The sequence below is a fragment of the Amphibalanus amphitrite genome, unplaced genomic scaffold (genome assembly GCF_019059575.1).
Source record: "Amphibalanus amphitrite isolate SeventyFive unplaced genomic scaffold, NRLGWU_Aamphi_draft 000721F_arrow, whole genome shotgun sequence".
NCBI classification, from domain to species: domain Eukaryota; kingdom Metazoa; phylum Arthropoda; class Thecostraca; order Balanomorpha; family Balanidae; genus Amphibalanus; species Amphibalanus amphitrite.
In genome coordinates, this window is record NW_024882215.1 from 49,799 (window position 1) to 70,855 (window position 21,057).

General features: G+C 48.9%; 1 protein-coding gene across 1 annotated transcript; it reads left to right on the forward strand.

Moving 5' to 3' along the window:
- Positions 1–14,425: 14,425 nt before the first annotated feature.
- LOC122365189 (nuclear pore complex protein DDB_G0274915-like) lies at positions 14,426–20,610 on the forward strand. The gene is made up of 4 exons (XM_043336185.1): positions 14,426–14,598; positions 18,414–19,290; positions 19,615–19,776; positions 19,921–20,610. The coding sequence occupies exons 1-4, from the start codon at positions 14,593–14,595 to the stop codon at positions 20,199–20,201; spliced, it is 1,326 nt and encodes a 441-aa protein (XP_043192120.1). The 5' UTR covers positions 14,426–14,592; the 3' UTR covers positions 20,202–20,610.
- The last annotated feature ends 447 nt before the right edge of the window (positions 20,611–21,057 follow it).

A 21,057-nucleotide genomic window follows, 5' to 3' on the forward strand; every position in this document is an offset into this window, starting at 1 on the left:
CCAAACTTGTACCTTGATTTTCAGGTCAGGGTCAGGTCATCACAGGTCACGAAAATATTATATCATGCGTCGGTCACGTGACACATATTTTATGGTCCATTTAGGCCATAGATTTCGAATTTGATGTCGTCTGTGTCATTCGAGGTCATTTTGAGTCGAATTTAGCTTAGGTCAGGTCACTTTCAGGTCAAAAAAGGTCATATTTTGAAGTTAAAATTTTTCAACAAAAAAGGTGTCTATTGGATGCAGTTTGAGCTCAGGAACACGATGGTGCCATTTATATTGGTGTACGATGTCAAATACGTACTGAAAAATTGATTTGAAAAATTGATAATTGTGAATTTTTTGCAATAATGCGTATAACTTGGCCATTTTTGAAGATATTTAGCTAAAACTTGCTAGAGTTAGTCATAATAATGCGTTCTGTCACACATATTCCGGTTTTTTTCGAAAAGCCAAAAACTTTTTGAAAAAAAAATATAAAAATATAAATTTTGAGTATTATTATATAAAATTTTCGAAATTTTCAAAAATTTGAAAATCCGAGATAGCAGTTTGATAGCGCGGTCAATTCTGAGTCCTTTCATGCAAAGAAATTGGATCTAGCTTAAAAACTGAGCTCTTGGGAGCGATTGCCGTGGTTCAATGTTTTGCGTCGAAATCGGACGAACATGACGTCACTCTGACGTCATTTCCGGCCGACCTATGGTAGCTACGAAGTTCAAATTTTGACACAAGGTGTCAAATTGATGCAGCCGAAGGTACTGAAAGTTTGGCGTTGATCCGTCAAGCGGTTTGGAAGTTATTGCAGAAAAACTGGAGGGGGGGCTCTAAATAGCCCCCCCCCCCAGTGGGGCGCGGGTTAAGTCAGATAACTACATTTGCCTCGATGGCACGATAGAAAAAATGATTTTCTATAGGCACGTTTAATATTATACCATGTAATTGTTCACAGAAAATGAGTTTGTTTGCGTACATTGGTAACAGCTGCCATGACGTACCATCTATTGAAATTAAGCACATGTTACAGAGTGAGCCATAAATATTTACCTATCGAAAATTTCACTTTGTTTCAAGGCGCGCTGACATAGCTATGACATCTTTTACATTCATATAACAGCTTCATCTCCTAACTAATAAATGTAGTCTGTTTTCTGTATGCTCGCATTCTTCTTATGTTACGCGCCCGAGACGCGAGAGCACTATGGCACGCGGCCGCCGCGCCGTCGTTTCAATTATTTTCCTCGATCATCCATGCTATAACAATGCTGCGCCGTATGTCATTTGCGATGTTTCAGGGACTAGGTAGAGCAGGGTTTTCAGGAAATTTCAGTTTGCGAAGCCGGTGGGGCTGAAGTCGGGGATAAATTGTGCCCAGCATTCTTTAGACCAAGGAGTGTTCAGCAGCCAACACCCAGTGGTGATTCCTTAGTTTCAGGAGCGGCGGATGTGCGTTAAGACGACCTCGCATTTCAGGAGCGCAGCAGAGACAGTGGACGAGCATATACAAAATGAGCTACACTGTCAGGATTGGAGACAAATTTTGCGACATATATGCAAAAGATGGCATACCTACGCCAACCCGTTTGGAAATACAGTGAAATTTTCGATGGGCAAATTTTTATGGCTCACCCTGTATAAGATGCCTACATGAATAAAATGTTTCCGTTAAGTGAATTCCCGATCTTATAAGAGACAACTGCACTTACTAGTTACTGTCAATACAATAAGAGAAAGTTTCGGGACAAACATTGAGACAAATCTATTGTTAGCTATATGGTGAGCTTTAACCCGCGCGGGGCTGGGGTCTCCAGCCGAACGCGCGGGGCTGGGGGGGGGGGGTAAATTTTACCCCCCCTGTTATCTCCCGAACTAATGGTCCGATTTGGAAAATTCAAACGCCAATCGAAAGCTCTCATCACGAACTACTAAAAACATGTACTTAACTTAAAGTTTGAGGTCAAGGTCAAGGTCAGGTCAAGGGTACAAATTGCAAGTTTCTACAGTATCGGCCTTGCACCGTAGTTGCCGAAGAATGGAGTCATGGACTGAGACTGATCGCCCAAAACGTGTTCTTAGGCTACCAAGACAATATTCGTTGCATACAATATCATTCAGAGGTGAAGGTCAAGGTCAGGTCAGGTCAGGTCAGGTCACCAAAAAACAAAATATAGAAAAGGGCATGTGCGACACATGTTTTATGGGTCATTTTACTCATAGAATTCAATAGGCACACTCAATAAGTGATATGGACCACCTCTGGATGAATTTCAGGTCGAGGTCAGGTCAAGGTCAGGTCAAGTGAGGTCAAATTTTGAAGTTGGTTTTTAAGGCCTAAAAAGGTGTCTATCTGATGCAGTTTTTCACGGCGAATCGAATGGTGCTATTTTTGTTTCCGTACGAGGTCTAGAACTTCCAAAAAAATCATTTTTCAAAAATTTTGTGTGTCGTGACGTCATAAAATTTTGAATAACTCCCACATTTTTGAACCGATTCTTCTAAAATTTGGTATGTAGGTGCACATAGACCACTTCTCTGACATATATTCCGGTTTTTTCGATAGACTCAAAATTTTGGATTTTATAATGATTTTCCCAAAAAAGTTAGTTTTTTGAAAAAAATTTAGGCCAAAATCCAAAATTTTCAAAAAACCGAGATAGCCATTTGATAGACAAAGTAAAATTACGTATAACCTTTTTTGTTAGGTCTTGATTCCTTTAAAAATGAAGATGTTAGCGGCGTTTGAACTTTTGCCGTTTTTGAGGCGAAAATGGCGAACATGACGTCACTAAAACGTCAATTTCTCAAAAATTTTCCGACGGATTTCGCTCAAATTTTCAGTGATCGTGTCAAATTGATGTAAGAAAAGGTACTGAAAGTTTGGCGGCGCTGCGCGCCGCCGTTTTTGAGATATCGCAAAAATTCGCGAGGGGGGTAAAATTTACCCCCCCCCCAGCCCCGCGCGGGTTAACCCTCGCATGTGTAGGGGGGTCGGATGGACCCCCCATGGTTTTTCGCGAATAACTCGAGTAAAAAGCGGCCGATCGCAACGAAAATTTCAGTACCCTCGCATTGATCAATTTTACACCTACCCTGAAAATTTCATGACCCTGACCCAAATGACCTTTGACCTGTGACCTCTTTTCCGAGACCATGTTTGGCCGGAATCGCGATTTCGCGTATGTCGGCTCGCACTAGCCGCGTGTTTGCAAGCTTTTCGTGGTTTCAAACGTTCAAACATGTGATTTGATGTTACTCCCGTGTGTGTCAAGGTCACCTGAAGGTCAGGTCAGGTCATTGACCTTTGGTGACCTCGGGTGACCTCGGTTCACTTTTTCGAGTTTTACATGTTTCTAGGCTAGTTTTTGGAGCTGAATTCGAATTTAGCAACCATTTGAACATTTACGAAGTAGTTTTGGTGACTTCGTAACATGTTACGAAGCTGTCAGAGGCGGCTGACAAGTACTACGAATACCCGTCACGACGCCTACTGGTTGACCTGACCTGACCTGACCCGACCTGGTCTAAATGCTTCAAGACATCATCTGTGATCAAAACTAACACGATATTCGTGACCAGCACCCCGAAAAACCCCTTAGCAGCCACACTTTACGACTTTCTAACAGGTCCCGATTTTCCCGACTTTGGTTCATTGACCTGACCTGGAAGGTCAACCAATGACCTAGGACCTTAAAATTGGGTATCATCGGCTTCCTCTCGTCACGGGCAACACGCTCGTTTTTTCCGCGAAGCTCTAGCTCGATCAGGGGCCAAACGGCAAGGGGGGGTCCAACCGACCCCCCCCCCCTACACATTAGAAGCTGGCAAACGCCGCACACATGCGAGGGTTAATTGTTCGTGTTAGGAACGAACAATTAGGACCGATGACAGATTTGATAGAGATTCATCCAGATTGAGAGCTCGACACACTATACAACAGGAACCTTAACCTTATCTCTTTGCCGCCATTTCATGGTATCTTGTAACTTGAAGTTTTATTTCCTTTCATGCAAAACTTATCATACAGGGTAGAGATGGACTTTAAGTGCATGCCAGCTATCGGATAATTCTGTTCATTGTATGATTTATCTGTGCATGCTGTAACAGAATGGCTCGGCGGTATCAATGTGGGTAAATCCGGGCAGAACGGTGAGGTGAGATCACCATACGTGTCGAGTCATCGCCGTGTTCCGCCGGTGATCTTACCTGTTTCCTTTTTGTCGTTCAGCGATTTGCTATTCATCCAACCAGTGGCGCAGCCAGGGGGGGGTCAGAGGGTCAGCTGACCCCCCGAAATTTCTGTCAGGGGCCCGCTCGAGAGAGAGAGTGAGTGAGAGAGAGAGAGAGAGAGAGAGAGAGAGAGAGAGAGAGAGAGAGAGAGAGAGAGAGAGAGAGAGAGAGAGAGAGAGAGAGAGAGAGAGAGAGAGAGAGAGAGAGAGAGAGGAGAGAGAGAGAGGTCCTAATCTAATCGGACGAGCCCGCTTCGAGAAATGCCCACTGCGACACCTCGGGTGAGGGGTCGGCCTGGGGCCCCAGGTGGACAGGGCCCGGGCCCCCAGGAGAACGGGCCCGGCCCCCTGGGTGGATGGGACCCGGGCCCCCTGTAGATGGGTCCGGGCCCCCGGGTGGATAGGGCCCGGGCCCCCCGGCGGATGGGGCCCCGGTGGATGGATCCGAGCCACCGGGAGAACGGGCCCCGGGTGGACGGGGCCCGGACCCCCGGGTCCCGCGAGAACGGGTCCAGGCCCCTCGGGTGGATGGGGCCCGAGGCTCCGGGAGAACGGGCCCGGGCCCCCTGGGTGGAGGGGGCCCGGGCCCCCGGCTGGATGGGGCCCGGGCCCCCGGGAGAACGGCCCTGAGCCCCGGGTGGACGGGGCCGGACCCCCGGTTGGATGGGGACCGGGCCCCGGGAGAACGGGCCCGGGCCCCCTGGGTGGATAGGGCACGGGCCCCTGGGTGGATAGGGCACAGGCCCCCGGGTGGATGGGGCCCGGGCCCCGGGAGAACGGGCCCGGGCCCCTTAGGTGGATGGGGCACGGCCCCCCCCGGGTAGATGGGGCCAGGGCCCCCCGATGGATGGGTCCGGGCCCCCGGGAGTACGGACCCCAGGCCCCGGGTGGACGGGGCCCGGGCCCCCTGGTGGGCGGGCCCCGGAGCCCCGGGTGGACGAGGCCCGGAGCCCAGGTGAACGTGGCCCGGGCCCCCGTATGGATAGGGCTTGGTCCCCCATGTGGATAGGGCCCGAGCCCCCGGGTGAATGGGGCCCGCTAGGGTGACCCGCTTCCTTCGCAACGCGAATAAGGGGTATTTTCGATCGGTGGGCGTTTGGTTGGTCTTGTGTCTGTGGGTTATGTATCCATTACGTTCGATTGCCTTTTGACGGCTAAGCATTTTGGTTTTGGGAAAAAATATCCATCGCATCGAGGTGCTCGTGTCTGATAAGGGGAGCATTCATTCTGGCCAGGGTTCATAATGTCCAGGGTACGCTATGCCCAGTGTCAAAATGGCTAGTGCCTTGAATGGGCCAGAGTTCATAATGTCCAGGGATTGCATGGTCCAAATGTGGCCAACTGGCTGCAGATAGGGTATATTCAAAGAGGCCAGGGTTCATAATGTCCAGGGCACCATGTGTCCAGTGTTCAAAATGGCCAGGGTTCATAATGTCCAGGGCACGATGTGTCCAGTATTCGAAATGGCCAGGGTTCATAATGTCCAGGGCACGATGTGTCCAGTGTTCAAAATGGCCAGTGCCTTGAATGGGCCAGAGTTCATAATGTCCAGGGATTACATAGTCACTGAAAGTGACGTCATTATGTAAAAAACACGGAATCAGCTCAATGCAAAGCAGTGCAGTGCCGAAGGCAATGCCTTAGGAGAGATTACAGGCAATAGTAAATCAAATATTTTTAGGTTAAGTGGTTATGTATCTGGCTTCAGGCCGAAGGCCTGAAGCCTGATGCATAACCACTTAACCTAAAAATATTTGATTTACTATTGCTTGCAATCTATTCATGCGAGAAACTATTTCCTTATCCCTGGTAGGCAAACATCATTACCTTAGGTTAGGTTAGGTTAGGTTAGGTTAGGTTAGGTTAGGTTAGGTTAGGTTAGGTTAGGTTAGGTTAGGTTAGGTTAGGTTAGGTTAGGTTAGGTTAGGTTAGGTTAGGTTAGGTTAGGTTAGGTTAGGTTTGGTTGGGTTGGGTTGACTATGTAATCCCTGGACACTATGAACTCTGGCCCATTCAAGGCACTGGCCATTTTGAACACTGGACACATCGTGCCCTGGACATTATGAACCCTGGCCATTTCGAACACTGGACACATCGTGCCCTGGACATTATGAACCCCGGCCATTTTGAACACTGGACACATCGTGCCCTGGACATTATGAACCCTGGCCTCTTTGAATTTACCCTATCTGCAGCCAGTTGGCCACTTTTGGACCATGTAATCCCTGGACAATGTGAACACTGGCCAATTCAAGGCACTGGCCAATTCGAGCACTGGACACATTTTGCCCGGGACATTATGAACCCTGGCCTAAATAATACGCACCCGTCTGATAATAACCATGCGTTCTACTATAGAACATGCCAAGTGTATTTCATGACATAGGTTGGCGTAGGTTATTGAAGAGTGAAAGCCATCGATGAATTACTATGTAGAGGTTTGAAACATTTATATTCTTAAGAATATTGTTGCTCGTCATGCAAAAGCGATGATTGGACCTTGGTCACAATTGAATGCTCTTCCAATCTATGCCCATTTCAATTGTCAAACATACCAGGTTATGTAGCAAAACCCTTGTAATTAAGTAAGTCATAAGCAAATGCTATTTTCTCCAGCAATTTGTTCCACCTTGTTTTTGATCAATTAGCTTTTCACAATTTTCCCATGAGAGGCGGTAGGTACATTTCTCTTGCCAACAAGCGTTGTTTGAACCCGCTCCGTCTGACAGTCACCCAAAAATAGCATTAAGTCCAGAATCCGTCCAAAACGTCAATTTTTCAAGCATAAGTGCCCTCACGGGTGCACGTGGCGCGTGCCATCCCTGCACCGCACACCATTCGATAGCCCGTTCGATTCTCATGCACGATACTGTGTTCCTCGTGCCGATCGGACCCACGGTTACCGAGATACTGCACGGGGACCGGACCCGTGTCGGGCAAGTTGAGCCATTGTCGCCCATTTTTGCAAGCCAATTTATGCATGTAAAGTCTATGACGCGAATTTGCACTTTTTGAGCACGCGCCATGTGCTCACCACCGGCCCGATCGAGCTGTGACTCTTCACAGGCACGTTACCCATCCTTGTTCTATAAGTTGCGCGAATTTCAGCGCACTATGGAAGTTACGTCGCGATCAGCCGCTTTTTTACGCGAGTTCTTCGCGAAAAAAACCTTAGGGGGTTGCATCAACCCCTCCCCCCTGTGCCGGCGAGGGTTAAAACTTCTTACGAGCGAATTCACGTAATGAAGAAGAATAAAAGCACAATCTACTACAGCAGCCAATAGATGACTTAGGACAGGCACATGGGGCTACTTTTAAATCTTGTGCGACAGAAGCAGGCAACAGTTCCGATTGCATATAATATGCTATGCATATTGCGGAATTGGGGCTCATATCGGACTCGAAAGATACGAAGTCATACGTCATAGTAACATATTTCTGTCGTGGTCAATTTGCGTAAAAAGTGAAGACCGGGTGATTACCGAGCTACTGTTCTATGCAAATTTTCTGATTCAAACTCGCTCAGGGTTATCGTGCAGGTAAAGGGGGCCCGCCCAGCAGAATGCGTATGAAATATGGAGAGATTCTGAAAAATGGGTGGGGGCCCGCACACTAGGGGGCCCGCTTTGGAAGCGATGACCCCCCCGAAACGAAATCCTGGCTGCGCCACTGCATCCAACAACACCCAATGGTCTTCATCACACACATTTTGTGCACAGTTTAGAGCTTATGACTTACGAGTAATTAGTATGCCTTCATTTCAGAATGCAGCCATTTAGACTCTAAATCATTTCACGATGCATCCCTTATGTTTTCATTGCAAAGTTTATTTATAGTATGATAAAAAGAACAAGTTTATACGCATAAAGTTTATATAACAAGTTTATATAAACTTGTTTATATAACAAGTTTATACTTCGGTATAGCAAATATGAACGTTCATTGTTCTCCTCTACGCCGAAGTATAAATATAGTTAGGTAAAATAGGAGGATTCACCAGCATCAAAAATGAAAAAAATCGTGACATTTAGTCCACTTTTGCTGTAACAACCATAATCCGCTACATGCATAAGCATAGGTAGTCAACAAATCCTAGCAATCACTCTGGGGAAGTGTATTTTAAGCACACTTTTATATGTAATGGTCTGGAACATCTAATTTAGACACTACTTTTGTGCACTCTAAGCCAAGCAATTACCTCACGAACAAAGCCGTCACGATAAGCTTGCTTACGAACGACAACAGTATGCTTGCCATTTGGATGCTAACAAAATGACTTCATGACAGCACGCTGAAAAGATACGGAATCGCAGGGAATAATCCTTTCCGATGAATTGACACGGAATGTCCAGAAAAGAAAACAAGGCGCAGCATTACCCGACATAAATTACGCGAATGGACATCGCTTCTTGAATGTTGTTTTCAATTAGTGTCATCAGATTACACGGATGTTTATTGTTGTTTTGTGCTTGTCAATCTATATAGCTGACGCAGGAGGAAGACGGTTACGGACGGGGATTGTGATGTTTCGGCCACAGCATACCTGTTTCCAGGTTATGTTATTGTATTTGTGTACAATACTGAAGAAAATAAAACGTCTCAGCCAGGTCTGTCAATTGGTTTCGAAAGGAGTGTACCTACCTACCAACTGACATCGTAAGAAGACATGACAGCATGATAAAGCAATGTTTTACACCCAAAAGCTAAAAGATCAGTCGACCGTTTGCTTATGTGAATTTAACCCTCGCCGGCCGAGGGGGGGGGCGGGTGCCGCCCCCCCCCCCATAGGGTTTTTTTCGCGATAGCTCCGAACACGCTGGCGATAGAGAGCTGAAACTGGCATACCTGACCTTTGATCCAAGCCGGATCTTTTGACACCAACCGCATTTTTGGGTCAGGTCAGGTCACTGACCTATGACGTCATAAGTGAACCTCTGCACGGTCTTCAGATGTCGCAACTTCGCAACGCCCTCACTGCCAGAGGAGATGTCACAGGGAAATGAAACTTGCAGGATCTAGTATCCATTATGAGTCCCACAACTTGTATATCTCGGATTTTTCCTTAAGGTCATATGAGGTCAGGTCATTTTCGTGACCTCACCATTATAAGTCAATGGGGAAAAAATGAAAACTGCTATTCTGGCGCCGGGAACGATCTCCAACTATCTCAAGCACACAGAATCGTGATTTTATGCACTCCTTGCAAGGTTAGATGCGTCACTTTTGCAACGTTGACCTTGCGTGACGTCATTTATGACGTCATCAAGGTCATATTAGTTTTTCGTCAATAACTCTTGATCAAATTGAGCTAGCGAGTCGGAAAATCCACCAATGAACTCAGGAAGACCTGCCGAATCGAATGGTATGCGACATGACCTCTTTCGACCAACTTCGTGACCTGGGGGTGCTGACCTGACCTTGACCTGAGGTCAACACCCCAAGTTGACCTGACCCGGACAGAAAGTATATCATTCGACGCGCCTGAGCGAGACGAACACGATGCTGCCAAAATCGGCGCTCTGCGGCCGTTTTTGGCGAAGTTATTCACCAAAAACTGAACCGTACCTTGGGTCACTTGACCTGACCTCAGAGGTCACCGGTTGACCTAGGACCTTAAAATCGGGTACCAATCTCTGCGTATCGTAACGGCGCACACGCTCGTTTTTTCCGCGACGCGCTAGCTCCACCAGGGGCGAAACGGCGAGGGGGGGTCGCACCCCCCCCCCCCCCTCGGCCGGCGCGTATGTAGAAAACCAATAGGTCCGGCGAGGGTTAATTGTCTCAAGTAAGAATTTTACATGAAAGATACGGAGAAAACAAGAAATCGAATCGAGCAGCCGTTGGCAGATTATCGCTTGAACAAAAGCCTGGTGTAGCCCGGGGGCTCAATTTGGCCAGCCTCTCTCCACATATTATGTGGAGATTATAGATTGTATTGCTTATTCATATATGAATAAGTATAGGGGCGGGGAAACTGCAACGAGTAGCGACGCCAACGCCAACAACGAGTAGAGACGCCAAAAACAAAACGCCAATCTTCAAAACTTGGGATCAGGTTGGGATGCAAACTTAGGATCAAGGTTGCATCCCGTGTTTACATTTGCCCTACAGGGTGGGATGGTCACTTGTTCTCCGACTACAACAAAGTTGGCTAAGGCCCCACTGAAGCACAGGCTACCTCACAATTACTATTTTGCTATCTCGTTGCTGCTTAGGTCGTACAAGGCTCGCGGGAAAATAGCTCGAAGAGGGATCGCCTCTCAGCTTTGCTCAGTCGGCGCTCGATGCGATTATTGCCTATTGGTCAGTATTGCATTGGCCTTAGAAGTAATCTGGACTGGCCCGGTCATCCACCGCGTGAGCAAAGATCACTCCAATAATCGCGTCCAGCAGTGGATAAATACATATAAGATGCGGCACTATGTTGGCTGGGCTCCCGCCGAGTTTTACGTTCTTAACTAATCCCTTCACACTGCCCTGGTGTTGGAAGGGCAACGTTTCACACTGCCCTAGTGTTGCGGAGGATGACATTCGTTGGGTGAGCACTGCGCCTTGTGTGATGGGCCACCGGGCATTCAAATAGCACTTTTTCTGCTCTCGAGAACCAGTCCTTCTGGTAGCTTAACGAGGAGACTCTGAGTGTGCCAATCTCCTACCATTACCTGTCGGTTCCAGTTGGGGCTTTTGGTGGCGGATGAGGAGCGCAACCGAAAAATGGGTGAGTACGGCCAACAACAGCCAAACTGGAATGGGTCGCAGCACGGGACACAGTAGCGACAGAGAGGAAACACTAATCGGTATTAGGGTCCCCTAATAAAGTTTAGTGGCCCCTCTGGAGTGTGAAGACCAGCTGGGTCGGAGGTGGGTTGGGGAGCGGCAGTCCGTGGGGAGGGGCGAGGGCGGGGAGGGCGAGGGAGGAGACGAGAGGACAGACGTCAGTCAGTGAGAGGGGACGACGGTGACAACAGAGGCGGGCCGCGAGTGGCGCGTCTCCCACCCCCCATCCCCAACGGCGCCAATGTCCTCAACATTGTCTCCTCCGTCTCTTTTTCGTTTTTTTTATTACTTCTCTCCCTCTCTCGTCCGACGTCGTCTCACCCACGGTTGTGGCGGATGAGGAGCGCAACCGAAAAATGGGTGAGTACGGCCAACAACAGCCAAACTGGAATGGGTCGCAGCACGGGACACAGTAGCGACAGAGAGGAAACACTAAAACATCTTTACCGTCTATGCGAACACATGTGGTAAGAACTAACTGGGGGATCCGTGCTATCGTAAGTTATATCGGACGTGGCTGCGAAACTTCTCTCGGTACGAAACTTCTCTTGATCGGAAGAAAATCGGAGGGATGAAAAAGAAAGAGCGGCCCATCGGAGCTACGTTGTACTTAAGTTGTTTCGCAGCGTTTAAATGCCAGTTTTACTACGATTTAAATGCCAAGCAGATCAGCTGACCTCGTAGTACCATGTCGATAAGGTAGAATTCCCCATACGTCTATAGTGTAAAAGTGACCCCTATTGCAAATGAGCTGTCAGGGACATCTCCTCCTCTGTAAATTTGGAGGGACCATGTGTCGGCATTCCCACGTTCGTTTCGGAGTCCATCTGTTCCATTTGGAGCCCGTCAGTTGGCGTCAAGAGTTGGCGCAGCGAGCGCCCCGAAGACTACGTCTGCGCACGAGGCTTCGCGATGGAGGAGTATTTTGACGAAATCGCCCTCGCTGCAGAAGAAATAGAGGGACTTGTTGAGAAAGAGGAGGCCGCAGTGTGCCGACGACTTTAAACTGTACGCCAACGCCAAGACCAAGGCAATCAGGGGGCGCTCAGATGATCGGGAGGTTTCAATTGATCAGGGACCCACCAGGTGACCAGGGAACCCTCTGGTAACCAGAGACCCTTCCAGTAACCAGGGACTCCTTCAATAACCAGGGGCCCCTCAGTAAACGTGGGCCACTCAGGTTACTGCAAGAGACAGGAGTCCCTTATAACCAGGGACCGGCAAGGTCTCTCAGGTCCGTTTTTGACAAAGCTGTTATTGACGTCATATGCGAGCCCTTTGCCACCAGCAGAGGGCCCTTTCAAGCCTTTTTAGGGCCGTTTAACGTCTCTTGAGTTTCCTTTGAGGCTAAGGGCCTCTTCAGCAGCCGAGGGGTCTTTGAGGCCTTTTTGAGGGCCTCTTAACGTCAGCTGAGGACCGTTGGACGCCATCTGAGGACCGTTTGGGGCCTTCTGATGGCCAGTAGATGCCAACTGAGGGCTCTCTGACACCAGCTGAGGGCACGCTGACACCAACTGGGGGCCTCCTGACACCAGCTAAGGGCGCTTTTATATTTGACACGAGCTCAGGGCCCTTTGACGCCCTTTGAGACCTTCTGAGATCCGTTTGACGCCAGCAGAGGACCCTTTGGGGTCATATGAGGGCCCTTTGCTGCATTCTAAGCGGCCTTTGAGGCTTTTTGGGGGCCGCTTGACGCCACCTGAGGACCGTTGCGGTTGGACTCCAGTGACGGACCGTTTGAGGCCTTCTGATGGCCATTTTGCGCCAACTGAGGGCCCTCTGACACTAGCTGGGGGCCCTCTGACACCAGATAAGGGCCCTTTAAGGCCTTCTGAAGTCCGGTTAACGCTAGCGGAGTGCCTTTTGAGGCCAAATGAGGGCCCTTTGAGACCAGACCTTATAAGGGCTCCTTGAGGCTTTTGAGGGCCGCGTGACGGCATCTGAGGACCGTTGTACTCCAGCTGACGACCGTTTGAGGCCTTCAGATGGACTTTTGGCGCCAGCTGAGGAGGGCTCACTGACACCAGCTGGGGGCCCTCTGACACAAGTTAAGGACTCTTTAAGGCCTTCGGAGGGTCGTTTGACGCGAGCTCAGGGCCCTCTGACGCAGGTTTAGGGCCCTTTGACGCCCTTTAAGGTCTTCTGAGGTAGGTTTAATGTTGGCTGAGAGCCCTTTGAACCCATCTGAGGGCCCTTTGAGGCCATCTTGTGGCCCTTCATTTGGCCATCTGAGGGCCCTTTGACACCAGATGAGGGCCATTTGACGCTAACCGAGGGCCCTTCGAGACCATCTGAGGACCCGGTGACCCCATCTGTGGGTCCTTTGAGGTCTTTTGAGGGCCATTGAAATTTCACCACAATACCCCTGGCTGCGCTACTGGGCATTTATGGACTCGTATGGGCCTGCTGGGGAACGAGATGGGCCCTCCCGGTCTTTTCAATCATTATTTCAGTTCATTTTACATGGTCTTCGGTGGTCTAAAGATTAGGGGCCCCAACTCGAATGGGGGGAGGCCCGTGTGCCCTCTCCTGTGTGCGGCCTTGCCGACACTACACCGATTCCCCTCCCTCCGCCATAAACGCACCGCTGCACTGCACTGTTAGGCGCCGACAAATACGGACCGGCGCCGCAACCGGCTCCCCCGCGGCCTGCCTCGCGTTGACATAGCCCTTCCCGAACACCAGTGTAACCCCCACGCGGCCTAGATATCGCCGCGCCCACCTGTCCGCGGCGCGGCCTCTGATGGCGTATCGGATCATTGATGGTGCGATACATGTTTTGGTCAGATTTTCGCAATTAACGCGAAAAACTGCCCAAAACACTTTTTAAATTTCAAAATTGAAAAAAAAAATAATTACAAAAATGACGTGAAAGTGACCGTTTTCAACGTGTAAATTTAAAACGCTCTAGCGCAGCCATTTTTGAAGAAATCGACTTCAAATTTTGCACACGTGTTCATCAACCATATTTGTTTAACATATATTTCGGTTTCGTGAAAATTTTGAAAATTTCTTATATTTTTCTCTTGAGAAAGAGGTAAAGCTTCGCTACGATCGGCCTTCCGATCGACCGAGGCGAGAAGATTCGTAAAGTTAGTTCGTATCTTCACCATTTGCGATACAACTTGCGTATCTACTTAGCCTACGACGTGATGGATCCCTCCAATACCTGTTCCGATTCAACTTACGTTTGATCGCAACTGCGAGGTGCCTTGCGATCACATGGATCCCCCCAGCTAAGAAATGCACCCAGTAACAGAAATAACGGTAATCAGTGCTCTCCTTGCACCATCTCTCTGGGATGAAACATCCCGCTAGCGGTAGAAAACAACACTACGAAGCAGTTATGTGACGCAAGCTCCGATGCAGATACCGCTGAAGCGCGGGGCGCGGTGATGATAAAGGAAAACTGGCCGCCGCCGGAGGTCGGACTACAAAAGACGGTCGGCGCCCGGATCGGGCAGCACTCGCTGTCCTCCGCTCGGTGTCGTGCGGTACAGGTGGCCCTCGACCGGCCCGGCGCGTCTGAGTCACAACTGTCTGCTGCCTCTTCAGTTCGTCTTCCAGCTTCACCTACACTCGACAGATGGTGGTGAGCAATAACATCAAGTCAAGTTACCGAATATTACTTTGAGTTATTTAAGTTTGGACTGTAGGCGCCACGCCCCGTGTGGATTGTCCATGATGGTAATACAATACATACATACATACATACATACATACATACATACATACATACATACATACATACATATATATGTTACAGGCAAAGTGAAAACTCGGGCATTTTGCAAAATGCCTAGGCAATTTGCAAAATGCCTGACCGGCCAGGCATTTTGCAAAATGCCCAGGCAGTTTGCAAACTGCCTGACCCACCAGGCATTTTGCAAACTGCCTGAAATATTTTCCCAGGCATTTTGCAAAATAACTGACATCAAACTCGCACTAGCGACGATGTATAGGTAAACATCATTTGTAACTGCCGCTTACAAAAGTTAATCGCTGTCAATGCGCACCAAGTGAGGGGACACTGCGTTCTCCGGGTAGCGCCGCCGAGTTCAGGTCACTGAGCCCCAGCGGCCGTCGGGTGCCGAGCACCGGGCGTGGTTTCGTGGGTAAACATGCGCTCGGTACAATGATTATACTGTTTCTAAGAGCTTTTGGTGGCTTTTTGAAACTACTATGGGTGGATATTGATCAGAAAAGAGTACTCTTCCAAGTTACGAAAATTTGATTGTTACACGTTTAGGTACATAATCAATTGTCTCTGCCGGAACAGTTGCCCACCAGGGCAGAATACTGGACATCGCAGCTTTTATACACACGGCTACAACTCCGTATATACGAAAGGTACGGAGACGGTGGCTCAAGTCCATTCAGCGTTGGCTCCACCTCGACACGCAAGACGTAGGTATACAGGGTCACGAATTTGATACGCCATTGGCGCGGTCTTGTCCCTCCATGCCCCTCCTGAGGGCTGAATGGATGTAATTTGAACGGGTCCGGCAACAGGGCATCTCGACCAGGGCACTCGGCATCTAAATCAGCCATCCCCCGGTATCTGAAGATTTTACACTGAAGCTGAAGCCGCTCAACCTCAGGCTGCAACCCTGACTTACCGTCATCCATAAGTGATGCAGCTGGATTTCGACAAAACCCAACAAACTCGACCATTCAGGACTATAGAGACTCAGACTTTTCAATGATGAGGCCGTGAGGCGATATCAGCCGTTTTCACGACGACCATCTGGTACACATTTGGTTCACATCTGGTGCAGATTAGGTGCATATTTGGCCAAATTAGGTTCAGTGTGTCTCTTAGTAGCTATCAGCTAGGGTTGTACTAATTGCGTATATGCCTCCTTTGTCATATTATCAGACAGCATCATCGGTTAAAACACTGAAATAAATTCATAAAATAAAGATATTTGCTGTAAAAGAGATTAGGTGCAGATTTCGTCAAATTAGGTGCACTCGCCGGATAGCCCGTCGTGAAAACGGCTATTAGAGCTCTTCTTAGTCACTAACCGTCTCGACAAGCAGTTCTGGGCCAACAGCAGCTCAGAGGCGCTGCACCGTCGAGACGATGAAGCACCCACTGGGCACTGGAGATTCTCGTTTGGGACATGATGGGCTACAGAGGCCTATTTGAGCTTCACCAGGTGCCGCGGGTACAGACCATATGGCCGCTGATAAATTGTCAGCGAGGTGCTGGAGAACACTGACGCAACTACGATGCAATAATATATTTCGGGACACAAGTACAACATCCCGCAACAATTTCGTGACACCCTGTATTCGTGACCGTGGAATGTGTCACATGTGCCCACAACACATGTGAAATGTGTTGTGGGGTCAGTCGCAGTGGAACGTTTATGATCAACGCCTGTAGTCAACAAAAACGGTGGAATACATATATGGAAACCCAGGCATTTTGCAAAATGCCTGGCGGGTCAGGCATTTTGTAAAATGCCTAGGCAGTTTGCAAAATGCCTGGTGGGTCAGGCAGTTTGCAAACTGCCTGGGTATTTTGCAAAATGCCTGGCGGGTCAGGCATTTTGCAAATTGCCTAGGCATTTTGCAAAATGCCCGAGTTTTCACTTTGCCTGTAACACATATATATATATATATATATATATATATATATATATATATATATATATATATATATATATATATATATATATATATATATATATATATATATATATATATATATATATATATATATATATATATATATATATATATATATATATATATATCAGGCAAAGTGAAAACTCGGGCATTTTGCAAAATGCCTAGGCAATTTGCAAAATGCCTGACCGGCTAGGCATTTTGCAAAATGCCCAGGCAATTTGCAAAATGCCTGACCGGCCAGGCATTCTGCGAAATGCCTAGGCAATTTGCAAACTGCCTGACCCACCAGGCATTTTGCAAACTGCCTAGGCAGTTTACAAAATGCCTGGCAGGTCAGGCATTTTGCAAAATGCCTGAGTTGTGATTGATTTATTTTACCGTTTTTGTTTACCACAGGCGTTGACCACGTCGTTCCCATGTGCCTGAGCCCCAACCACATTCAATATTTACGAATATACCCACGTCTTCCGCCACTTCCGTCGAGATGGAGCCACTACTGAACGGACTGTGTAGATTGAGCCAACGTCTCCCTATACTTTTCGTATACGGAGTTGTAGCCGTGCGTGTGTACGAATGCTGTGATGGGGCGCGGAGCAGGGCACAGAAAAAAACATGGGCGCGGAAAAACGCGGCGACCGGCCGAATATTGACCCGACATTCTTCGCTTCCCGTGCTTACTTACATCACGGCAACAGAGGGCCGCAGTGACACGGGGTTGCCAGCTCGATCGATAGAACAGAGACATCGTATCCAATAAGCATTTTTGTTAATCACGTGTCACGTGGAAAGAAATAGTCTATATCTTGAGAAATCAGCCATTTTTGGTACATTTCAGGAAAAACAGCATTTATAAACAATGCATTGGAATGCGATGAGATACATTCCATAGACTGAAAGAACATGTGGATTTTCCAGAAAAGCAAGTTTTTGGTCATCCACGACCCACGTGCACACCTTTATAATAAAAAGACGCTTAGAAATAACAAGTTTTACATTCAACGGACATGTTCATCTTTACACAGTCACAATGCATTGATAATGTAGGCGTGTGGCCCGCCAATCAAACTACCATACATCGAAAGAACATTCTTTTCTGATCAGATCTACCCAAAGTATTTCCAGAGTCATCAAGGCTCTTAGAAACATTACCATGTTTAACGCGTGTTTACCGATAAAACCGCGCCGGGCGCCCGGCAGCCGGCGCGGCGGTCGGGCCGCTGCCTGGGGCTCAGTGACCCTGAACTCGGCAGCGCTACCCGGAGAATGTCTCACTGTGTGTCCTCCCACTTGGTGCGTATCGCTTGTGATTAACCCCTGTAAGCGGCACTTACAATAATGCTTACGCATCGTCGCTGGTGTGAGTTCGATGTCGGGCATTTTGCAAACTGCCTGAGAAAATAATTTCAGGCAGTTTGCAAAATGCCTGGTGGGCCAGGCAGTTTGCAAACTGCCTAGGCATTTTGCAAAATGCCTGGCCGGTCAGGCATTTTGCAAATTGCCTGGGCATTTTGCAAAATGCCCAGCCGGTCAGGCATTTTGCAAATTGCCTAGGCATTTTGCAAAATGCCCGAGTTTTCACTTTGCCTGTAACATATACATACATACATACATACATACATACATACATACATACATACATACATACATACAAGTTTGCTCTTCTGCATTAATTTCCAATGGTTGTCAATTTCATCCATATGTTTCTGACATTTGAAGTCGCTCCGTGGCTCGAGTGTTGCTGACGGATGTGCTGTTTTCTGTCGTCAGATGTCTGCTCTGAGGTCGGTGCTGGGTCTGGCGCTGCTCGGACTGGTCTCCAGCGTCGCCCAGTTCCACGGCAGCTCCCACCACGCCAGTGTTCACCGGCCCAGCACGCACTACGTGGCAGCGCGGCCGAGCAGCTCCTACGGTGCTCCGCGGGTAGTGACGGCAGCCACCAACTACCAGCAGCCCCAGGTGTACCGGGTCAGCTCGCCCTCGACACACACCACCGCGCAAAACTTCAACAGTGGAGCGCAGAACTTCCACAGTGGAGCACAGAATACGCACAGTGCAGCGCGAAACTTCCAGAGTGGAGCTCAGAACTTCCACAGTGGAGCTCAAAACTTCCACAGTGGAGCGCAGAATACGCACAGTGGTGCTCAAAACTTCCAGACTGGTGCGCAAACGCTCAACACCGGTGCGCAAAACTTCAACAGCGGTGCTCAAGGCTTCCGCAGCACTGCCCCGTCATCGCACAGCGGCTCACAGAACTTCCGCAGCAGTGCGCCATCATTCCACAGCAGTGCGCCGTCCACTCGCACCAGTGCGCAAACGTTCCCGAGCAGTGCACAAACCTTCTCGACCAGCGCGCCTCACCTCCAGAGCAGCGCCCCATCCTCTCACAGCAACACGCAGGGTCCCCGGAACACTGCGTCCTCCTTCCAGGCCAGCGCTCCCTCCTCACAGAGCTTCCGCGGCAGCTCACCTTCCTTCCAGAGCAGTGCGCCGTCCTCCCCGTCCAGTCCGTCGGGCAGCGGCAGCAGCGCGAGCAGCAGTGGACCCAAGTTCGTGGGCCGTCAGCGCCTCGCGCCCACCACCTCCGGCCGGCAGTCGTTCGATAGCCGCAAACAGCTGCGGCAGACCGTCCGCGCCGTCATCCAAGGTGGGTATCATGAATCTTTGGAGACCCTCCCATATTTAGGAGATTTGAGAGGTTAGATACCAGTGAAAATATAGGAGTCATCGCCCAAAATATTACATCGCTCCAGTACTTCAGAAATTTCAGAAATGTAAAACAGTTCAAACGTAGAGAACGATTGAGACATTTTACTGAACCTGCATTGACATCTTGTTGTATATCACCTAGCAATTAAATTTTCGCGCCTAAAGGCCCGCTCCACTGGTCCCAGCCTGCGAGATCATACAACGCCAAGTATCGGCAGAATTTGCTAAAACTTCCACTAACACCTGTCTACCCCATCCCCAGGCTCGACCAAGTACTACGTGTCGTGGGCGAGCGGCAGCCACCGCACCTACACGTGGGACGAGGCCGACCACGAGTGCCGGCGGTACGGCCTCCGGCTGGTCTCTCTCACCAGCTTCGAGAAGGAGGCCGAGATCAGCAAGCTGCTCAACAACGCTCCCTTCCGTGAGTATGCGCTAGGTTATATGTAACCTGACACGCATGCATTCCTGAATGACGGTCGTTGATATTTTTGTGTCATCATTGCTGTTTTTGACATTGATATCAATTGATTGCCAGGGCTCTGACCGTGCGATATTTCTGTTTCAGCGGTGGCGTACTACTGGACGTCTGCCACCAAGCAGGGTCCCAACGGCGGCTTCATGTGGGCCGACCGGGACACCACACCCGTGTGCGAGATCGACAGTCCGCGGGACGTGTGCCACGAGAACTGGGGACGCGTGGGTCAGCTGCGCCAGCCGCAGCCCGACAACGCAGAGGGCCACGAGAACTGCCTGGCCGTGCTGAACAGGTTCTACCCGGGAGACGGCATCACCTGGCACGATATCGCCTGCCACCACAAGAAACACTTTGTTTGTGAGCGATACTAATCAGCCGGGTAGAGAGGGTGTTTGGATATTGTAACAGAGCGCCCGGCCGCCAGCCGTTGTTGGGCAGAGCCCATGGAGTCGGTAGAGTCGTTAGGAGTTGACAGTCGTTAGGAGTCGATGGAGCCGTTAGGAGTCGATGGAGTCGTTAGGAGTCGATTGAGTCGAGATATTTCAAACAAAAGACACAGTTGATAGAGTTTACATAGTCGACAGAGCGTCGAGAGCGTCGTCAGCCGGATCTGACCGAAGCTTTAGAGCAGCAGGTGGCCAGTGGACCGTTCGTTCGTCGTGGGGTCGCGGCGGCGGCAGACGCGCGTCGCCGCTGCTGCGTAGCATGTGTGAGACGATGTTTTGTGTTATGTTGTGCCATTTATTGATGTGTGTATAATATAATTATTGTTTTAGTAAATGTTGTTTTGATAAAAAGCCAATGAACATTTATGTTTTATCAGACTACACGCGAGAGAGAAAAACGAACACAGCTGACGATAAGCAGGGTCACGCGCTAAAAATACGTTATCAACAAAGCATTCTTACCATGATTTGTGCCGAAAAAGATTGGCTTCAAAGCTCAAATGCGCGATTCAAATGTGGAATATTATTAAAATACGAAACTGATGTGTATGAAAGTGCTTAAAAACAGCAGCCCTATACAAATAATCATGCCCCTAAAAGTTCCTGGTACATAGTACAGCTCGAAGAACATCATAAGGAACGTTAAGCACGCGTGAAGTAAAAAAGTAACAGGTAGCCTTGATACACTTTAGCCAGATGTGATAATAGGACAAATACAGTTTTACTAAATGCAGCCATTTGCATTTAGGCCATTCGACGGACTAGCTTGCAGCCCGAAATA